The sequence below is a fragment of the Rana temporaria genome, chromosome 5 (genome assembly GCF_905171775.1).
Source record: "Rana temporaria chromosome 5, aRanTem1.1, whole genome shotgun sequence".
Taxonomy (NCBI): domain Eukaryota; kingdom Metazoa; phylum Chordata; class Amphibia; order Anura; family Ranidae; genus Rana; species Rana temporaria.
This window is the reverse complement of record NC_053493.1, coordinates 232961-252690: the sequence shown is the minus strand read 5'-3', so window position 1 is coordinate 252690 and position 19730 is coordinate 232961. Positions and strand designations below refer to the sequence as shown.

Genomic DNA, 19730 nt, shown 5'->3' with positions numbered 1-19730 from the left:
TGGTAGATGACATATTTGTTAGCCTTTCCCCGGCTCTCAGTCCTGACACATCCCCCGCAGCAGCCGGGGGAGGGGGGAGAGGAGGGAGGCCAGCGAGGGACATCGCCCCAGAACCCGACAATAATCTGTGTTCAGTATTATAGAGATGAGGGGGAACTCATCCATCATTTTACTTTTCCCTATCCCCCCTCCCCCCACATCTGACTCCTCCCCCACGCCTGACTCCTCCCACATGACCCCTCCCCCCACACCTGACTCCTCTCCCACCACCTGACTCCTCCCACCACACCTGACTCCCCCCCACATGACTCCTCCCACCTTACCCCTCCCCCACACGTGACTCCTCCCTCACACATGACTCCTCCCCCCACCACCTGACCCCTCCCCCAATTCTCATACTTACCTTTGCAGGTGTTATAAGTCACTTCTCTTCCCTGTTCCTCCTTTCTCTCTTCTTACCCCGCCTTCATTTATTTATTTTTCAGAGCCGACCGATTCCACAAGATGGCGCACTAATGGCGAGCGTAACCCTGTACAACCCCCGCCCCACTCTACTTCCATAATCCTCCATCCCCCCCCCCCATTCCCCATAATCCTCCATACCCCATTCCCCATAATCCTCCATACCCCCCCATTCCCCATAATCCTCCATACCCCACCCCCCATTCCCCTCCACCCCATTCCCCATAATCCTCCATACCCCCCCATTCCCCATAATCCTCCATACCCCCCCATTCCCCTCCACCCCATTCCCCATAATCCTCCATACCCCACCCCCCCTTCCCCTCCACCCCATTCCCCATAATCCTCCATACCCCCCCATTCCCCATAATCCTCCATACCCCCCCATTCCCCTCCACCCCATAATCCTTCATACCCCACCCCCACCCCCCATTCCCCATAATCCTCCATACCCCCCCATCCCCATAATCCTCCATACCCCACCCCCCATTCCCCTCCACCCCATTCCCCATAATCCTTCATACCCCACCCCCACCCCCCATTCCCCTCCACCCCATTCCCCATAATCCTCCATACCCCCCCATTCCCCATAATCCTCCATACCCCACCCCCCATTCCCCTCCACCCCATTCCCCATAATCCTCCATACCCCCCCATTCCCCATAATCCTCCATACCCCCCCATTCCCCATAATCCTCCATACCCCACCCCCCATTCCCCTCCACCCCATTCCCCATAATCCTCCATACCCCCCCATTCCCCATAATCCTCCATACCCCACCCCCCATTCCCCTCCACCCCATTCCCCATAATCCTCCATACCCCCCCATTCCCCTCCACCCCATTCCCCATAATCCTCCATACCCCACCCCCCATTCCCCTCCACCCCATTCCCCATAATCCTCCATCCCCCCCATTCCCCATAATCCTCCATACCCCCCCATTCCCCTCCACCCCATAATCCTTCATACCCCACCCCCACCCCCCATTCCCCATAATCCTCCATACCCCCCCATTCCCCATAATCCTCCATACCCCACCCCCCATTCCCCTCCACCCCATTCCCCATAATCCTTCATACCCCACCCCCACCCCCCATTCCCCTCCACCCCATTCCCCATAATCCTCCATACCCCCCCATTCCCCATAATCCTCCATACCCCCCCATTCCCCATAATCCTCCATACCCCCCCATTCCCCATAATCCTCCATACCCCCCCATTCCCCTCCACCCCATTCCCCATAATCCTCCATACCCCACCCCCCATTCCCCTCCCCCCCATTCCCCATAATCCTCCATACCCCCCCATTCCCCATAATCCTCCATACCCCCCCATTCCCCTCCACCCCATAATCCTTCATACCCCACCCCCACCCCCCATTCCCCATAATCCTCCATACCCCCCCATTCCCCATAATCCTCCATACCCCACCCCCCATTCCCCTCCACCCCATTCCCCATAATCCTTCATACCCCACCCCCACCCCCCATTCCCCTCCACCCCATTCCCCATAATCCTCCATACCCCCCCATTCCCCATAATCCTTCATACCCCACCCCCACCCCCCATTCCCCATAATCCTCCATACCCCAACCCCCATACCCCCCCATTCCCCATAATCCTCCATATCCCACCCCTACCCCCATACCCCCTCCACCCCATTCCCCATAAACCTCCATACCCCAACCCCCATTCCCCATAATCCTTCATACCCCACCCCCTCCCATTCCCCTCCACCCCATTATCCTCCATACCCCACCCCCACCCCCTATTCCCCTCCACCACATTCCCCATAATCCTCCATACCCCAACCCCCATACCCTCCATACTCCACCTCTACCCAATTCCCTGTAATCCTTCATACCCCACCTCCACCCTCCACCCCATAATCCTCCATACCCCCCCCCCCCCCATACTCCTCCACCCTCTACCCCATTCCCCATAATCCTTCTTACCCCCGCCCTCCATACTCCATTTCCACCCCATTCCCCATAATCCTTCATACCCCCCCCCCCCCCCCAGTCTCCATCCTTTATCACCACCCAGAGTCCTCCATGACTTTCGGCCATATTTTATATCTCTTTCCCCATCCTGACACCTCCTCCTCCGCCATCACCTTCTATCCTCCTCGTTCCTCCTCCATCCTCCTACCTTGCAGCACATAAAGCCACCCTCCCCCCATCCTTTAGAACAGAGTCCTCCGCCATGGTTCACAGTGTGGATTCATCTGGTGCCGGTCGCCTTCTATCCTCCCTGTCCAGTCCGTACGTCCCTCTAGGGGTCCTCTACTTGGTCCAGGGTTTCCCATATGGCCTCCAGTCTGGCCTCCTTCCAGTTCTTCTTCGCACCCAGGGCCTCTCCCTCTCCCACATTGGCCTCACCAGAGTCTTGTACCTGCCATGGCTGCTGAAGGTCATGTGGTCTCCACTGGTGGATGGATTGTGGAGCCGCCGGACGTGGCTTCTGCTCTGTACAGGAGGACTCTGTGCGTGTTGTCTCCTGTGCTCACTGCTGCCCCCTGGAACTGCTTTCACCTCTCTGGCCTGGCTCCTCCTGCTCATGCACATTCTGTCCTCCATGCAGGACGTGGCTTTGGACGCAGTGACCGTGGCGGTCCTCACGCAGGAGCAGGTGGGGCTGGGCAACTCTCTCCAGGTTGTGGCCTACAAGCTGGGCTCAGTGCTGGCCGGAGGGGGTGCGCTCACCTTGCTGGATATATTGGGATGGAGGATGGTCTTTCTGCTTCTTTCCGTTGGATATCTTCTGGCAACGTTGTGTGCTTGGTGGGCGAGAGCCCTCAAAGGGGAGGAGCCAGCATCTCGAGAAAACTCCAAGGAGACAAGAAGAAAGTTGAGTCTGGGTAGCCTTGTATCGAGTGTGTTCCGGGTTCCGGGGACGGGATGGACCATCATCTATGTTCTGATCTACAAGCTGGGTGAGTGAGATGAGGCCCGGAGTCCTCTGTGTGTCCTCTGCCTATCCCGGTGTCCTCTGCCTGCCCCGGTGTCCTCTGCCTATCCCGGTGTCCTCTGCCTGCCTCGGTGTCCTCTGCCTGTCCCGGTGTCCTCTGCCTGTCCCGGTGTCCTCTGCCTGTCCCAGAGTCCTCTGCCTGTCCCAGAGTCCTCTGCCTGCCTCGGTGTCCTCTGCCTGTCCCGGTGTCCTCTGCCTGTCCCGGTGTCCTCTGCCTGTCCCGGTGTCCTCTGCCTGTCCCGGCGTTCTCTGTGTGTCCTCTCTGTGTCCCGGTGTCCTCTGCCTATCCCGGTGTCCTCTGCCTGTCCCGGTGTCCTCCGTGTGTCCTCTCTGTGTCCCGGTGTCCTCTGCCTGTCCCGGTGTTCTCTGTGTCTCCTCTCTGTGTCCCGGTGTCCTCTGCCTGTCCCGGAGTCCTCTGTCTGTCGCGGTGTGCTCTGTGTGTCCTCTGCCTGTCCGGGTGTTCTCTGCCTGTCCCATTGTCCTCTGCCTGTCCCATTGTCCCCTGCCTGACCCAGTTGCCCCTGCCTATCCCGGTGTCCTCTGCCTATCCCGGTGTCCTCTGCCTATCCCGGTGTCCTCTGCCTGCCCCGGTGTCCTCTGCCTGCCCCGGTGTCCTCTGCCTGCCTCGGTGTCCTCTGCCTGCCTCGGTGTCCTCTGCCTGTCCCGGTGTCCCCTGCCTATCCCGGTTTCCCCTGCCTGTCCTGGTGTCCTCTGCCTGTCCCGGCGTTCTCTGCCTGTTCTCCATCTCTAACACAGTGACTCTCCACAGGTGAGCAGGGCTCTCTCTCTATGGTTCCCCTCCTACTCTTGGATTACGGCGTGTCTCCTGCTGACCTCGGGATATGGAATGGGATCCTGGCACTGATGGCGTCCATTGTAGGCTCAACTCTCGGAGGAATGGTGCTCGGCAAGGGCAGGTAAGGCCCATTACTGAGGTCCCTCATCCCCCATAACTGAGGTCCCTCATCCCCCATAAATGAGGTCCCCCATCCCCCAAAACTGAGGTCCCCCATCCCCCAAAACTGAGGTCCCCCATCCCCCATAACTGAGGTCCCCCATAACTGAGGTCCCCCATCCCCCAAAACTGAGGTCCCCCATCCCCCAAAACTGAGGTCCTCCATAAATGAGGTCCTCCATCATCAATAACTGAGGTCCACCATCCCCCCCATGACTGAGGTCCTCCATCCACCATAAATGAGGTCCTCCATCCCCCCCATGACTGAGGTCCTCCATCCCCCCCATGACTGAGGTCCTCCATCCCCCCCATGACTGCGGTCCTCCACCCCCCCCCCCCCCCCCCCCATGACTGAGGTCCTCCATCCCCCATGACTGAGGTCCTCCATTCCCCCATGTCTGGTGTGTTCCTCGGCCTTCATGATGCTGTTTGTTCACTAAGGTTCTCTAACAAACCTCTGAGGGCTTCACAGAACAGCTGTATTTATACTGAGATTAAATGACACACAGGGGGACTCTATTTACTAAATAGGTGACTTCTGAAGACAATTGGTTCCTCTAGATTTTAGTTAGGGGTATCAGAGTGAAAGGGGGCTGAATACAAATGCCCCCCCCCCCACACTTTTCACATATTTATTTGTATCGTTTTCCTTCCACTTCACAATTATGTGACACTTTGTGTTGGTCTCTCACATAAAATCCCAATAAATACATTTACGTTTTTTGGTTGTAACCTGAGAAGATGTGGGGAATTTCAAGGGGTATGAATACTTTTTCCTGTCTCTGTGTATAGAGGGGTATGAATACTTTTTCCAGGCTCTGTCTATAGAGGGGTATGAATACTTTTTCCTGTATATAGAGGGGTGTGAATACTTTTTCCTGTCTCTGTCTATAGAGGGGTATGAATTCTTTTTCCAGGCACTGTATGTGGCTCAGTCAGTCTCCTCGGATTGCCATTTATTTTGGATATCACCCCCAATGTACGAACGCAATGCAGAGTAGCGCACAGATCTGAATAACCAATGAGGTGCGTCGTATTGAGAGAAGAGTGAGCGCCATCTTTGTCGCGTTGTGGCCCGTTCTGGATGAATGGACTTCTCAGCGCAATGTATGATCGGCCCAGAGGTGTGATCGGCCCAGAGGTGTGATCAGCCCCTAGGTGTGATCGGCCCAGAGGTGTGATCGGCCCAGAGGTGTGATCAGCCCCTAGGTGTGATCGGCCCAGAGGTGTGATCGTGCCAGAGGTGTGATCGTGCCAGAGGTGTGATCGGCCCAGAGGTGTGATCGTGCCAGAGGTGTGATCGGCCCCTAGGTGTGATCGGCCCAGAGGTGTGATCGGCCCCTAGGTGTGATCGGCCCCTAGGTGTGATCGGCCCAGAGGTGTGATCGGCCCAGAGGTGTGATCGGCCCAGAGGTGTGATCGGCCCAGAGGTGTGATCGGCCCAGAGCTGTGATCGGCCCAGAGCTGTGATCGGCCCAGAGGTGTGATCGGCCCAGAGGTGTGATCGGCCCAGAAGTGTGATAGGCCCAGAAGTGTGATAGGCCCAGAAGTGTGATAGGCCCAGAGGTGTGATCGGTCCAGAGGTGTGATCGGTCCAGAGGTGTGATCGGTCCAGAGGTGTGATCGTGGCAGAGGTGTGATCAGCCCCTAGGTGTGATCGGCCCAGAGGTGTGATCGGCCCAGAGGTGTGATCGGTCCAGAGGTGTGATCGGCCCCTAGGTGTGATCGGCCCAGAGGTGTGATCGGCCCAGAGGTGTGATCGGCCCAGAGGTGTGATCGTGCCAGAGGTGTGATCGTGCCAGAGGTGTGATCGGCCCCTAGGTGTGATCGGCCCAGAGGTGTGATCGTGCCAGAGGTGTGATCGTGCCAGAGGTGTGATCGGCCCAGAGGTGTGATCGGCCCAGAGGTGTGATCGTGCCAGAGGTGTGATCGGCCCAGAGGTGTGATCGGCCCAGATGTGTGATCGTGCCAGAGGTGTGATCGTGCCAGAGGTGTGATCGTGCCAGAGGTGTGATCGTGCCAGAGGTGTGATCGGCCCCTAGGTGTGATCGGCCCCTAGGTGTGATCGTGCCAGAACTGTGATCTGCCCAGAGGTGTGATCGGCCCAGATGTGTGATCGGCCCAGAGCTGTGATCTGCCCAGAGCTGTGATCTGCCCAGAGGTGTGATCGGCCCAGATGTGTGATCGGCCCAGAGGTGTGATCGTGCCAGAGGTGTGATCGTGCCAGAGGTGTGATCGTGCCAGAGGTGTGATCGTGCCAGAGGTGTGATCGTGCCAGAGGTGTGATCGGTCCAGAGGTGTGATCGGCCCCTAGGTGTGATCGGCCCAGAGGTGTGATCGTGCCAGAGGTGTGATCGGCCCCTAGGTGTGATCGGCCCAGAGGTGTGTTCGGCCCAGAGGTGTGTTCGGCCCAGAGGTGTGATGGGCCCCTAGGTGTGATTGGCCCCTAGGTGTGATTGGCCCCTAGGTGTGATGGGCCCCTAGGTGTGATGGGCCCAGAGGTGTGATTGGCCCAGAGGTGTGATGGGCCCCTAGGTGTGATGGGCCCCTAGGTGTGATGGGCCCCGAGGTGTGATGGGCCCCGAGGTGTGATGGGCCCCTAGGTGTGATGGGCCCCGAGGTGTGATGGGCCCCGAGGTGTGATCGGCCCTCAGTCGATCATCGTTTTCTCCTTCTCCTCCAGGTCCATCAAGTCGTTGCTGGGGACGGTCCTGGGTTTGCGGCTCTCCTGCCTCGTCCTCCAGACGTCGCTCCTCTCAGCTCTCGGTACAGACACGGGTCTTGTGAAAGGTAAGGTGGGAGGGGCCGGGGGGAGGAGAGATTCACTCTCCTCTGATGATCTCTGTCCTCTCCTCTGATGATCACTGTCCTCTCCTCTGATGATCACTGTCCTCTCCTCTGATGATCTCTGTCCTCTCCTCTGATGATCACTGTCCTCTCCTCTGATGATCTCTGTCCTCTCCTCTGATGATCACTGTCCTCTCCTCTGATGATCTCTGTCCTCTCCTCTGATGATCTCTGTCCTCTCCTCTGATGATCTCTGTCCTCTCCTCTGATGATCTCTGTCCTCTCCTCTGATGATCTCTGTCCTCTCCTCTGATGATCTCTGTCCTCTCCTCTGATGATCTCTGTCCTCTCCTCTGATGATCTCTGTCCTCTCCTCTGATGATCTCTGTCCTCTCCTCTGATGATCTCTGTCCTCTCCTCTGATGATCTCTGTCCTCTCCTCTGATGATCTCTGTCCTCTCCTCTGATCTCTGTCCTCTCCTCTGATGATCTCTGTCCTCTCCTCTGATGATCTCTGTCCTCTCCTCTGATGATCTCTGTCCTCTCCTCTGATGATCTCTGTCCTCTCCTCTGATGATCTCTGTCCTCTCCTCTGATGATCTCTGTCTTCTCCTCTGATGATCTCTGTCCTCTCCTCTGATGATCTCTGTCCTCTCCTCTGATGATCACTGTCCTCTCCTCTGATGATCTCTGTCCTCTCCTCTGATGATCACTGTCCTCTCCTCTGATGATCACTGTCCTCTCCTCTGATGATCATTGTCCTCTCCTCTGATGATAACCAGCCATGTCCCCCGTATATCCAGCCATGTCCCCCGTATATCCAGCCATGTCCCCCGTATATCCAGCCATGTCCCCCGTATAACCAGCCATGTCCCCCGTATATCCAGCCATGTCCCCCGTATAACCAGCCATGTCCCCCGTATATCCAGCCATGTCCCCCGTATATCCAGCCATGTCCCCCGTATATCCAGCCATGTCCCCCGTATATCCAGCCATGTCCCCCGTATATACAGCCATGTCCCCTGTATATCCAGCCATGTCCCCCGTATATCCAGCCATGTCCCCCGTATATCCAGCCATGTCCCCTGTATATCCAGCCATGTCCCCCGTATATCCAGTCATGTCCCCCGTATATCCAGCCATGTCCCCCGTATAACCAGCCATGTCCCCCGTATATACAGCCATGTCCCCCGTATATCCAGTCATGTCCCCCGTATATCCAGCCATGTCCCCTGTATAACCAGCCATGTCCCCCGTATAACCAGCCATGTCCCCCGTATAACCAGCCATGTCCCCCGTATATCCAGTCATGTCCCCCGTATATCCAGCCATGTCCCCCGTATAACCAGCCATGTCCCCCGTATATCCAGCCATGTCCCCTGTATATCCAGCCATGTCCCCCGTATATCCAGCCATGTCCCCCGTATATCCAGCCATGTCCCCTGTATATCCAGCCATGTCCCCTGTATATCCAGCCATGTCCCCCGTATATCCAGCCATGTCCCCCGTATATCCAGCCATGTCCCCCGTATATCCAGCCATGTCCCCCGTATATCCAGCCATGTCCCCCGTATATCCAGCCATGTCCCCCGTATATCCAGCCATGTCCCCCGTATATCCAGCCATGTCCCCCGTATATCCAGCCATGTCCCCCGTATATCCAGCCATGTCCCCTGTATATCCAGCCATGTCCCCTGTATATCCAGTCATGTCCCCCGTATATCCAGCCATGTCCCCCGTATAACCAGCCATGTCCCCCGTATATACAGCCATGTCCCCCGTATATCCAGTCATGTCCCCCGTATATCCAGTCATGTCCCCTGTATAACCAGCCATGTCCCCCGTATAACCAGCCATGTCCCCCGTATAACCAGCCATGTCCCCCGTATATCCAGTCATGTCCCCCGTATATCCAGCCATGTCCCCCGTATAACCAGCCATGTCCCCCGTATATCCAGCCATGTCCCCCGTATATCCAGCCATGTCCCCCGTATATCCAGCCATGTCCCCTGTATATCCAGCCATGTCCCCCGTATATCCAGCCATGTCCCCCGTATATCCAGCCATGTCCCCCGTATATCCAGCCATGTCCCCCGTATATCCAGCCATGTCCCCCGTATATCCAGCCATGTCCCCCGTATATCCAGCCATGTCCCCCGTATATCCAGCCATGTCCCCCGTATATCCAGCCATGTCCCCCGTATATCCAGCCATGTCCCCCGTATATCCAGTCATGTCCCCCGTATATCCAGCCATGTCCCCTGTATAACCAGCCATGTCCCCCGTATAACCAGCCATGTCCCCCGTATATCCAGCCATGTCCCCCGTATAACCAGCCATGTCCCCCGTATAACCAGCCATGTCCCCCGTATAACCAGCCATGTCCCCCGTATAACCAGCCATGTCCCCCGTATAACCAGCCATGTCCCCCGTATAACCAGCCATGTCCCCCGTATATCCAGTCATGTCCCCCGTATATCCAGCCATGTCCCCCGTATAACCAGCCATGTCCCCTGTATAACCAGCCATGTCCCCTGTATATCCAGCCATGTCCCCCGTATATCCAGCCATGTCCCCCGTATATCCAGCCATGTCCCCTGTATATCCAGCCATGTCCCCCGTATATCCAGTCATGTCCCCCGTATATCCAGCCATGTCCCCCGTATAACCAGCCATGTCTCCTGTATAACCAGCCATGTCCCCTGTATATCCAGCCATGTCCCCTGTATATCCAGCCATGTCCCCCGTATATCCAGCCATGTCCCCCGTATATCCAGCCATGTCCCCCGTATAACCAGCCATGTCCCCTGTATAACCAGCCATGTCCCCTGTATATCCAGCCATGTCCCCTGTATATCCAGCCATGTCCCCTGTATATCCAGCCATGTCCCCTGTATAACCAGCCATGTCCCCTGTATAACCAGCCATGTCTCCCGTATGTCCAGCCATGTCCCCCGTATATCCAGCCATGTCCCCCGTATAACCAGCCATGTCCCCCGTATATACAGCCATGTCCCCCGTATATCCAGCCATGTCCCCCGTATAACCAGCCATGTCCCCTGTATAACCAGCCATGGCCCCTGTATAACCAGCCATGTCCCCCGTATATCCAGCCATGTCCCCCGTATATCCAGCCATGTCCCCCGTATATCCAGCCATGTCCCCCGTATATCCAGCCATGTCCCCCGTATATCCAGCCATGTCCCCCGTATATCCAGCCATGTCCCCCGTATATCCAGCCATGTCCCCCGTATAACCAGCCATGTCCCCCGTATATCCAGCCATGTCCCCCGTATATCCAGCCATGTCCTCTGTATATCCAGCCATGTCCCCCGTATATCCAGCCATGTCCCCCGTATATACAACCATGTCCCCCGTATATCCAGCCATGTCCCCCGTATATCCAGCCATGTCCCCCGTATATATCCAGCCATGTCCCCCGTATATATCCAGCCATGTCCCCCGTATATCCAGCCATGTCCCCTGTATATCCAGCCATGTCCCCTGTATATACAGCCATGTCCCCTGTATATACAACCATGTCCCCTGTATATACAGCCATGTCCCCTGTACCTACTGTTAATCACTGCGGCGCAGGGAACATTACAGTCAGCGTTCGTTTGAACAGCCGTTTTCCCCGCCGCACATAGACACTCCCCCTTGCTCGCGATTGGACAGATCTGTCCAAGGGGGAGTGTCTATGCGTGGCGGGGAAAACAGCTATTCAAACGAAAGCTGTCTGTAATGTTTCCCGCGCCGCAGTGATTAACGTGGCAGCGGCGGCGGGGGGGAAGTATTCTATTTTAGTATTGGTGGTATTAGCGGGAGTACGAGTACTCCCGCTAATACTCGGCTGCTAGGGGTTCGGATCCCGGTCTCGGCTACATGTGAATTGAGTTTGGTGGTCTCAGCCCGGCTCCCGGTGGGTGTGCTATGCGAGGTAAGCTTGCGCTTAGTACTCCCACCCCCCTCCCACAAAAACCACCACACTTACACACACTCGAAATTGGGTTAACATGCACGCACTTTGACCACGCGGTCTCTAAAAAGAGAGGCGAAGGACTAACGGGGCTGGTTGAGCGGGCAAATCCTCTCACTCCCTTATAGGAAGTCCCTCTGCCCCGTTGGGCTTCAAAGCGGAGCAGGTAGGGCGGGCTGTGTGGGAGGACCCCCTCACACACCCACCATTGCCACCCGGGGCATGGAGAAAGGTGGCAGATTGCCTCTGGGGGAGGCCTGCCTACTCCCAACTCCTGCAGTCCGGCTCCTCTTTCCAGTACACGCACAAAATACACTTTAAAAAAAAAAAAAAAATACTCGGTATCCGTCCCGATACCGATACTGGTATCGGTCTCGGGACAACCCTACTCTCCTGTGATGATCACACTCTCTGATGATCACTGTCCTCTCCTGTGATGATCACTGTCCTCTCCTCTGATGATCTCTGTCCTCTCCTCTGATGATCTCTGTCTTGTCCTCAGTGTGTCTTCTGCTCAGTGTGGTGGTTCAGCATTTCCTGGCCGGAGTTGTCACCACCGTCACCTTCACTCTGATGATGCATTGCACCCGCCAGGCCCGGCCCAACATTCAGGTAAGGCTGCAGTGTATGTGTCACCCCTTGATGTCCCAAACTCTATGATTAAGTCCCACCAGGGAATGCATCAGAGGTAAAGGACCCGGAGGAGATGGCAGGAGGAAGATGGACAAGAGAAAGATGGAGGGAAGGAGATGGAGGAGAGGGACAGGACAAGCAAAAGACGACTAGGAGAAGAGGGATGGCAGGAGAGAGAATGGGTGGGAGGAGATGGAAAGGAAGAGAGGGGCAGAAGGGGAGGAGGTGGATGGGAGGGGATAGGTGTCAGGAGAGAGACTGGGTGGGAGGAGATGGAAAGGAAGAGAGGGGCAGGAGGGGAGGAGGTGGGTGGGAGGGGATAGGTGTCAGGAGAGAGACTGGGTGGGAGGAGATGGAAAGGAAGAGAGGGGCAGAAGGAGAGGAGGTGGATGGGAGGGGGTAGGTGGCAGGAGAGAGCCTGGGTGGGAGGAGATGGAAAGGAAGAGAGGGGCAGGAGGGGAGGAGGTGGATGGGAGGGGGTAGGTGGCAGGAGAGAGCCTGGGTGGGAGGAGGTGGAAAGGAAGAGAGGGGCAGAAGGGGAGGAGGTGGATGGGAGGGGGTAGGTGGCAGGAGAGAGACTGTATGAAAGAAGATGGAAAGGAAGAGAGGGACAGAAGGAGAGGAGATGGAAAGGAAGAGAGGGATAGAAGGAGAGGAGATGGATGGGAGGGGATAGGTGGCAGGAGAGAGACTGGGTGGGAGGACATGGAAGGGAAGAGAGGGGCAGAAGGGGAGGAGGTGGATGGGAGGAGATAGGTGGCAGGAGAGAGACTAGATGGAAGGCAAGAGAGGGGCAGAAGGGGAGAAGGTGGGTGGGAGGGGAAAGGTGGCAGGAGAGAGACTGGATTGGATGAGATGGAAAGGAAGCGAGGGGCAGAACGAGAGGAGATGGATGGGAGGGGATAGGTGGCAGGAGAGAGACTGGGTGGGAGGAGATGGAAAGGAAGAGAGGGGCAGAAGGAGAGGAGGTGGTGGGAGGGGATAGGTGGCAGGAGAGAGACTGGGTGGGAGGAGATGGAAAAGAAGAGAGGGGCAGAAGGGGAGGAGGTGGATGGGAGGGGGTAGGTGGCAGGAGAGAGACTGGGTGGGAGGAGATGGAAGGGAAGAGAGGGGCAGAAGGGGAGGAGGTGGATGGGAGGGGGTAGGTGGCAGGAGAGAGACTGGATTGGAGGAGATGGAAAGGAAGCGAGGGGCAGAAGGGGAGGAGGGGGTAGGTGTCAGGAGAGAGACTGGATTGGAGGAGATGGAAAGGAAGAGAGGGGCAGAAGGGGAGAAGTTGGATGGGAGGGGGTAGGTGGCAGGAGAGAGACTGGATTGGAGGAGATGGAAAGGAAGCGAGGGGCAGAAGGGGAGGAGGTGGATGGGAGGGGATAGGTGGCAGGAGAGAGACTGGATTGGAGGAGATGGAAAGTAAGAGAGGGGCAGAAGGGGAGGAGGTGGAAAGGAAGAGAGGGGCAGAAGGAAAGGAGATGGAAAGTAAGAGAGGGGCAGAAGGGGAGGAGGTGGAAAGGAAGAGAGGGGCAGAAGGAAAGGAGATGGAAAGTAAGAGAGGGGCAGAAGGAAAGGAGATGGAAAGTAAGAGAGGGGCAGAAGGAAAGGAGATGGAAAGGAAGAGAGGGGCAGAAGGAGAGGAGGTGGATGGGAGGGGATAGGTGTCGGGAGAGAGACTGGGTGGGAGGAGATGGAAAGGAAGAGAGGGGCAGAAAGGAGAGGAGATGGAGGGGGCAGGTGGCAGGAGAGAGACTGGGTGGGAGGAGATGGAAAGGAAGAGAGGGGCAGAAGGAGAGGAGATAGGTGGGAGGGGATAGGTGGCAGGAGAGAGACTGGAAGAGAGGGATCAGAGGAGATGGAGGGGAGTAGAGGAGGGGGGGGGGGAGTAGAGAGACTGGAAGAGAGGGATCAGAGGAGATGGAGGGGAGGGGGTGGGAGGAGAGTCCCTGCCACTTCTCACAATGAAGTTCTGCAAGTATAATGGGAAGTGCTGTGCAGCTCTGTTATTTCAGGCTGACCACAGCCAGTCCCTCTCCGGCCCTGGGGGGTCCAGCGAGGGCCGATTCCAGAGGGACTGCATGTAGGATATCTGAGGAGTTCTGTACAGAAGTCCCTGGAGGTTTCTCTATACTCATCATGGGGGTCCCACATGAAATCCCCCAATCCAAGTCCTCCTGCATGGTTTTTATCTCCAGCTTGTGTAGAAAGTTATAATCCGGTGCAAACCCGCCTAATTCAAATCAGCCGGGTAGAGGGGGCGTAGAGCATTTAAATTAGGCGCGTTCCCCGCGCCGAACCTAATGCGCATGCGCCGTCCCTATAATTTTCCGACGTGCATTGCGCTAAATGACGTCGCAAGGACGTATTGGTTTCGACCTGAACGTAATTGACTTCCGGCCCCACTCACGGACGAGTTACGCAAACAACGTTAAATTTCAAAATTGCGACGTGGGAACGACGGCCATACTTAACATAGGATACGCCACCTAGGGGGCATGTTTATCTTTACGCCGCGTGTCGCTTACGGAAACGGCGTATCTTTACTGCGACGGGCAAGCGTACGTTCGTGAATCAGCGTAACTACACATTAGCATATTCTACGGCGACCTCAATAGACGCGCCACCTAGCGGCCAACGTAAATATTGCAGCCTAAGATACGCCGGCGCAGGCAGTCGTATCTTAGGCATGTTTAAGTGTATCTCAGTTTGAGAATACATGTAGACATACGACGGCCTTAGATTCCGAGTTACGTCGGCGTAATTCTACGTGAATCTGGCCCAGTGACGTGGACACCCGAAGAACCCCACCGGGTGGGACTTTTCGATCAGTGGGGGTGGGGGGTTGTATGTAGCTGATGGTGACATGTTTCTGTGTTTTCTCTCGGCAGGCCGGTCATTACAGCCTCCTGTCCTCCCTGGAGGTCCTGGGGAAGGTCTCCTTCAGCGCAGTGTCGGGGCTCCTGGTTGACTCTCTCGGAGTTCCCGTGTCGTTCTCGGTGTTCATCGCTCTGTCCTGCCTTCCTCTCCTGCACCTCCTGAACCTCCCACCATCCTTACCCCTCTGACCCCAGAGCTGACACTCTGCACCTCCTGAACCTTCCACCATCCTTACCCCTCTGACCCCCGAGCTGACACTCTGCACCTCCTGAACCCCCCACCAACCTTACCCCTCTGACCCCAGAGCTGACACTCTGCACCTCCTGAACCTCCCACCAACCTTACCCCTCTGACCCCAGAGCTGACACTCTGCACCTCCTGAACCTCCCACCAACCTTACCCCTCTGACCCCAGAGCTGACACTCTGCACCTCCTGAACCTTCCACCATCCTTACCCCTCTGACCCCAGAGCTGACACTCTGCACCTCCTGAACCTCTCACCATCCTTACCCCTCTGACCCCAGAGCTGACACTCTGCACCTCCTGAACCCCCCACCAACCTTACCCCTCTGACCCCAGAGCTGACACTCTGCACCTCCTGAACCTCCCACCAACCTTACCCCTCTGACCCCAGAGCTGACACTCTGCACCTCCTGAACCTCCCACCAACCTTACCCCTCTGACCCCAGAGCTGACACTCTGCACCTCCTGAACCTCCCACCATCCTTACCCCTCTGACCCCAGAGCTGACACTCTGCACCTCCTGAACCTCCCACCATCCTTACCCCTCTGACCCCAGAGCTGACACTCTGCACCTCCTGAACCTCCCACCATCCTTACCCCTCTGACCCCAGAGCTGACACTCTGCACCTCCTGAACCTCCCACCATCCTTACCCCTCTGACCCCAGAGCTGACACTCTGCACCTCCTGAACCCCCCACCATCCTTACCCCTCTGACCCCAGAGCTGACACTCTGCACCACAAACTTTCCATGCTCTGCTGTTGTGGATCCCGGAGATCCTTTCTATTGATCTGGTCCAGGACATGAAACCGATCGTCTTTCTAGGGAGGCGTAATGCCCCCCCCCCCCCCCAGTGCAATAAATAAAGTCCTGATTTGTGATATCTGTGTGTTCACTTACTCTAGATTCAGTCCTCAGTCATGCAATTGTGGGACTACGGAACTATGGCTACCTTCGTTCTTCATGGTCCCAGGACTATGGAACTATGGCTACCTTAGGAATAAATACGTTTTGTGGACAAGTATCAGGCACCTCACCCCAATGATAAGAAAAAATGAGAAGAGGGGGGAAAAAAAAGGGGGTAACCAAAAGGACCCCGGGGCTTTTGAATGGTGCAAATAGATAATCAGACAAAATTTGATTATAAAAATTAGAAAATATAATTTATTACACAAATAATTAATATGCCATAAATACGATAAATTTGAAATACATCTCGATTAAATACGTGATATCAAGACGAAGCATTGTTTAAGTCAGCTCTACATGTTTCACTCCGACGAGTTTCTTCAGGAGCTTTCAGACATACAATGCTAAATATCAGAAGAAAAAACAACAAGACATATAATTAAATGACTGTTGAAAACAATCATTTATATATCAATACATTTTGGTAAATAATGTCAAAAAAGGGAAAAGAAAAATATTGATCATGAATACATCAGTTATTGTAGATAATGCATGCTCAAGGATCTCAACTATATATAAACAGGGGCCAAAAATAAAAACAATAATATTTACTTACCAACGAGGTAAAACAGCAAAAGACAGCAGACCATACAGGAAGGAACCAGAGTCCTCAGGGAAAACAGAATAGTTCAGGAGAACCACAGCAGGATTTTGAGCCATTGATAGAATTAATCTGAAAAATCAGGAAAGCACATGTGGAAACACATATGCAAACTACTCTCAGTTGTATTATGCAACAGTGGGTAAAGAGAATATACACTCCAAAAACTTGTTATAATGAATAATATATGTAATATATATACCTGTCAATAGTAAGCAAAAATGCCTATTGTCAGTAGAAACAGTCTAATGTTTGCCATAGATATGGATTGAAAGAGGATAAAGGGGAAGGAAGACACTCTCACAGCCCCTCAAGTAACCTGATCAAAAAGCGGCATCCGCTCTGTTAGGAAAAAAGGGGAGAAATAAAAAAGTATATTATAAGTAAATAGGCATAGTTCAGTGCCAAAAGATGCACAGAACAAACAAATCCCTAATGCTCACAGTGTGTAAGCACAAAGCCAAAAAGCTTGTAAGGTAAATACCTGATTAGGACAAAGTCCAAAGATGAAAAGGCAGAGCCACCTAGATAGCTGTGCATACAGCAGCCTTTCCTTGCATTAATTAGGTCTGGTCTCAGCTGGAGCGCCTAACACAGCGCTTGGGCTTTAAATCTGCCACCACGGCGATGATTGACCAATCAAAGCGCCGCAGTGCAGACACATGACCTGGGCGTCAGCAGAAGGAAAATAATCCACCCAGCTGACAAGCTCAGCTGATCCCAATGTAGCCAAAAGTAATGACAGCACACATGAGACCAAGGAAAAGGTCTCTGTGGGCGGTCCAAAAACGATCGGCGCCATTTTGGAGGCTGGAAAGGTTTCCAGTACAAGATAGCTGGAAGGCAAATGGAATAGACAGCGCAGCAGCGCTGAAAAAACACACAAAACTCAAGCTGGGAATGGATGTGCTGGCGTAAATGGTCTAAAAGAAAGGGACCTGAGGGGAAACAATAATGAAAGGGGAGTGATAAACCCTCTTAACCCCTGCAGCTCCCTACGTGTCCGTATGGCTCTCCTGAATCCATCCTGCGCCCAGAGGCATAAGGGAAAAACATTCCTTGGTGTGCCGTCATTATGAATAGAAGTAATACAATGAAAATAAATATAAATAATAAAACAGTATGATATATTGTTACTACTTGAAAGTAGAAAAAGCAAGGTGTTTTGACATATAGTGTTCTTAATTAATATTTGTAAATAGCACTCTGTTTTATGAGATCCATGAGCAAGCAGATCCAACAATCATTAACCACTTCCCGCCCGGCCTATGGCCGATTTACGTCCGGGAAGTGGTTATGAAATCCTGACAGGACGTTCTAGAACGTCCTGCAGGATTTAATGCCGCGCGCGCCCGTGGGGGCGCGCATCGCGGCGATCGGTGATGCGGGGTGTCAGTCTGACACCCTGCATCTCCGATCTCGGTAAAGAGCCTCCGGCGGAGACTCTTTACCACGTGATCAGCCGTGTCCAACCACGGCTGATCACGATGTAAACAGGAAGAGCCGTCGATGGCTCTTCCTCACTCGCGTCTGACAGACGCGAGTAGAGGATAGCCGATCGGCGGCTCCCCTGACAGGGGGGGTTAGCGCTGATTGTTTATCAGCGCAGCCCCCCCTCGGATCGCCACACTGGACCACCAGGGATGCCCACCCTGGAGCACCAGGGTGGGCAAAAAAAAAAAAAAATGCCCAAAAAAAAGTCTAAAAAATAAATAAAAAAAAAAGCATAAAGAAAAAAGATGCCAGTCAGTGCCCACAAATGGGCACTGACTGGCAACCTGGCAAAAATCAGTGCTGCCACCCCAGTGTCCATCAGCGCCACCCCAGTGTCCATCAGTGCCACCCCACAGTGCCCATCCATGCCCAGTGCCCACCTATCAGTGCCCATCTGTGCCACCCATAAGTATCCATCAGTGCCGCCCATGAGTGCCCATCTGTGCCGCCTATGAGTGCCCAGTGCCGCCCATGAGTGCCCATCAGTGTCGCCTATGTGTGCCCATCAGTGCCGCCTATGTGTGCCCATCAGTGCCGCCTATGTGTGCCCATCAGTGCCGCCTATGTGTGCCCATCAGTGTCGCATACCAGCGCCGCCAATCAGTGCCACCTCATCTGTGCCCGTCAGTACTACCTCATCGATGTCCATCAGTGCCATCTCATCGGTGCCCATTAGTGCCGCCATATCAGTGCCCGTAATTGAAAGAGAAAACTTATTTACAAAAAAATTAACAGAAAAAAATAAAAACGTAATTTTTTTTCCAAATTTTCAGCCTTTTTTTAGTTGTTGCACAAAAAAAAAAAATCGCAGAGGTGATCGAATACCACCAAAAGAAAGCTCTATTTGTGGGGAAAAAAGGACGCCAATTTTGTTTGGGTACAGTGTAGCATGACTGCGCAATTGCCATTCAAAGTGCGACAGTGCTGAAAGCTGAAAATTGGCTTGGGCGGGAAGCTGCGTAAGTACCTGGTATGGAAGTGGTTAAACACAAAGTTTTATTTGGAGAGACAATCCATACATAATTGCATAAGAAGTTACAGTATGATAAACATACAGTGATTATTACATCTGGAAATATCCTAAGTGATTTTTGGATTTCAATAAAAAGAAAAAAAAAAAGAAAAACAGAAAACAAAAAACAAAATAAATAAAATAAAAATAAAAATGAAGAAAAAGAAATTAATTGTAATTAATAAGTAGATGAAAAATAAATAAAAAGAAAATGAAATTTTATAGAAGATACATATGAGTATCAATATACAATGATGTTGATAAATATTGCTATGAAATCAGAAACATATATATATATGTGATATATGAATTATGAATTTTAACAATAATGATATAATAGAAGTGAAAATGAAAGACAGCCCTATAAGAAAGGCTTGAAGCTCAAAGCTTCATTTAACCCTGGAGCAATCAAAGCGGACAAAGAGTAAATCCACTTTACCTCCCTTTGGAGCAGTATTTTATCATAGTCGCCCCCTCTCTCACCGGGGGTGATGTATTCCAAGGCAGAGAATTTCATTTTATGACTGTTGAATTGGTGGTGAATGCCTGAGTGGCGGCTTATCGGGGTTTCCATCTTTTTCTTAGCAATCAAGGCAACATGGTCCCTGATCCTATGAAAAAATGGACGCTTGGTTTTTCCCACGTAAAAAGCCCCACATTCGCATTGCATCAAATATACTATGCCAATAGATTGGCATGTTACAGAAAAAGTGGGTTTCAATATTTGTCCATTTGGAAGATTCACGGTGGTGGAAG

General features: G+C 53.7%; 1 protein-coding gene and 1 long non-coding RNA gene across 2 annotated transcripts; one reads left to right on the top strand and one right to left on the bottom strand.

Moving 5' to 3' along the window:
* The first annotated feature begins 2485 nt into the window (after positions 1 to 2485).
* On the top strand, positions 2486 to 15584 carry MFSD3 (major facilitator superfamily domain containing 3). The gene is made up of 5 exons (XM_040352061.1): positions 2486 to 3399; positions 4204 to 4351; positions 7073 to 7179; positions 11658 to 11767; positions 14668 to 15584. The coding sequence occupies exons 1-5, from the start codon at positions 2670 to 2672 to the stop codon at positions 14842 to 14844; spliced, it is 1272 nt and encodes a 423-aa protein (XP_040207995.1). The 5' UTR covers positions 2486 to 2669; the 3' UTR covers positions 14845 to 15584.
* Positions 15585 to 16180: 596 nt separating this feature from the next.
* Positions 16181 to 16712, bottom strand: LOC120939556. Its single transcript, XR_005749262.1, has 3 exons — positions 16671 to 16712; positions 16424 to 16581; positions 16181 to 16211 (listed from the first exon to the last, which is right to left on the bottom strand). It is a non-coding gene; the product is annotated as an uncharacterized LOC120939556 (long non-coding RNA).
* Positions 16713 to 19730: the final 3018 nt, after the last annotated feature.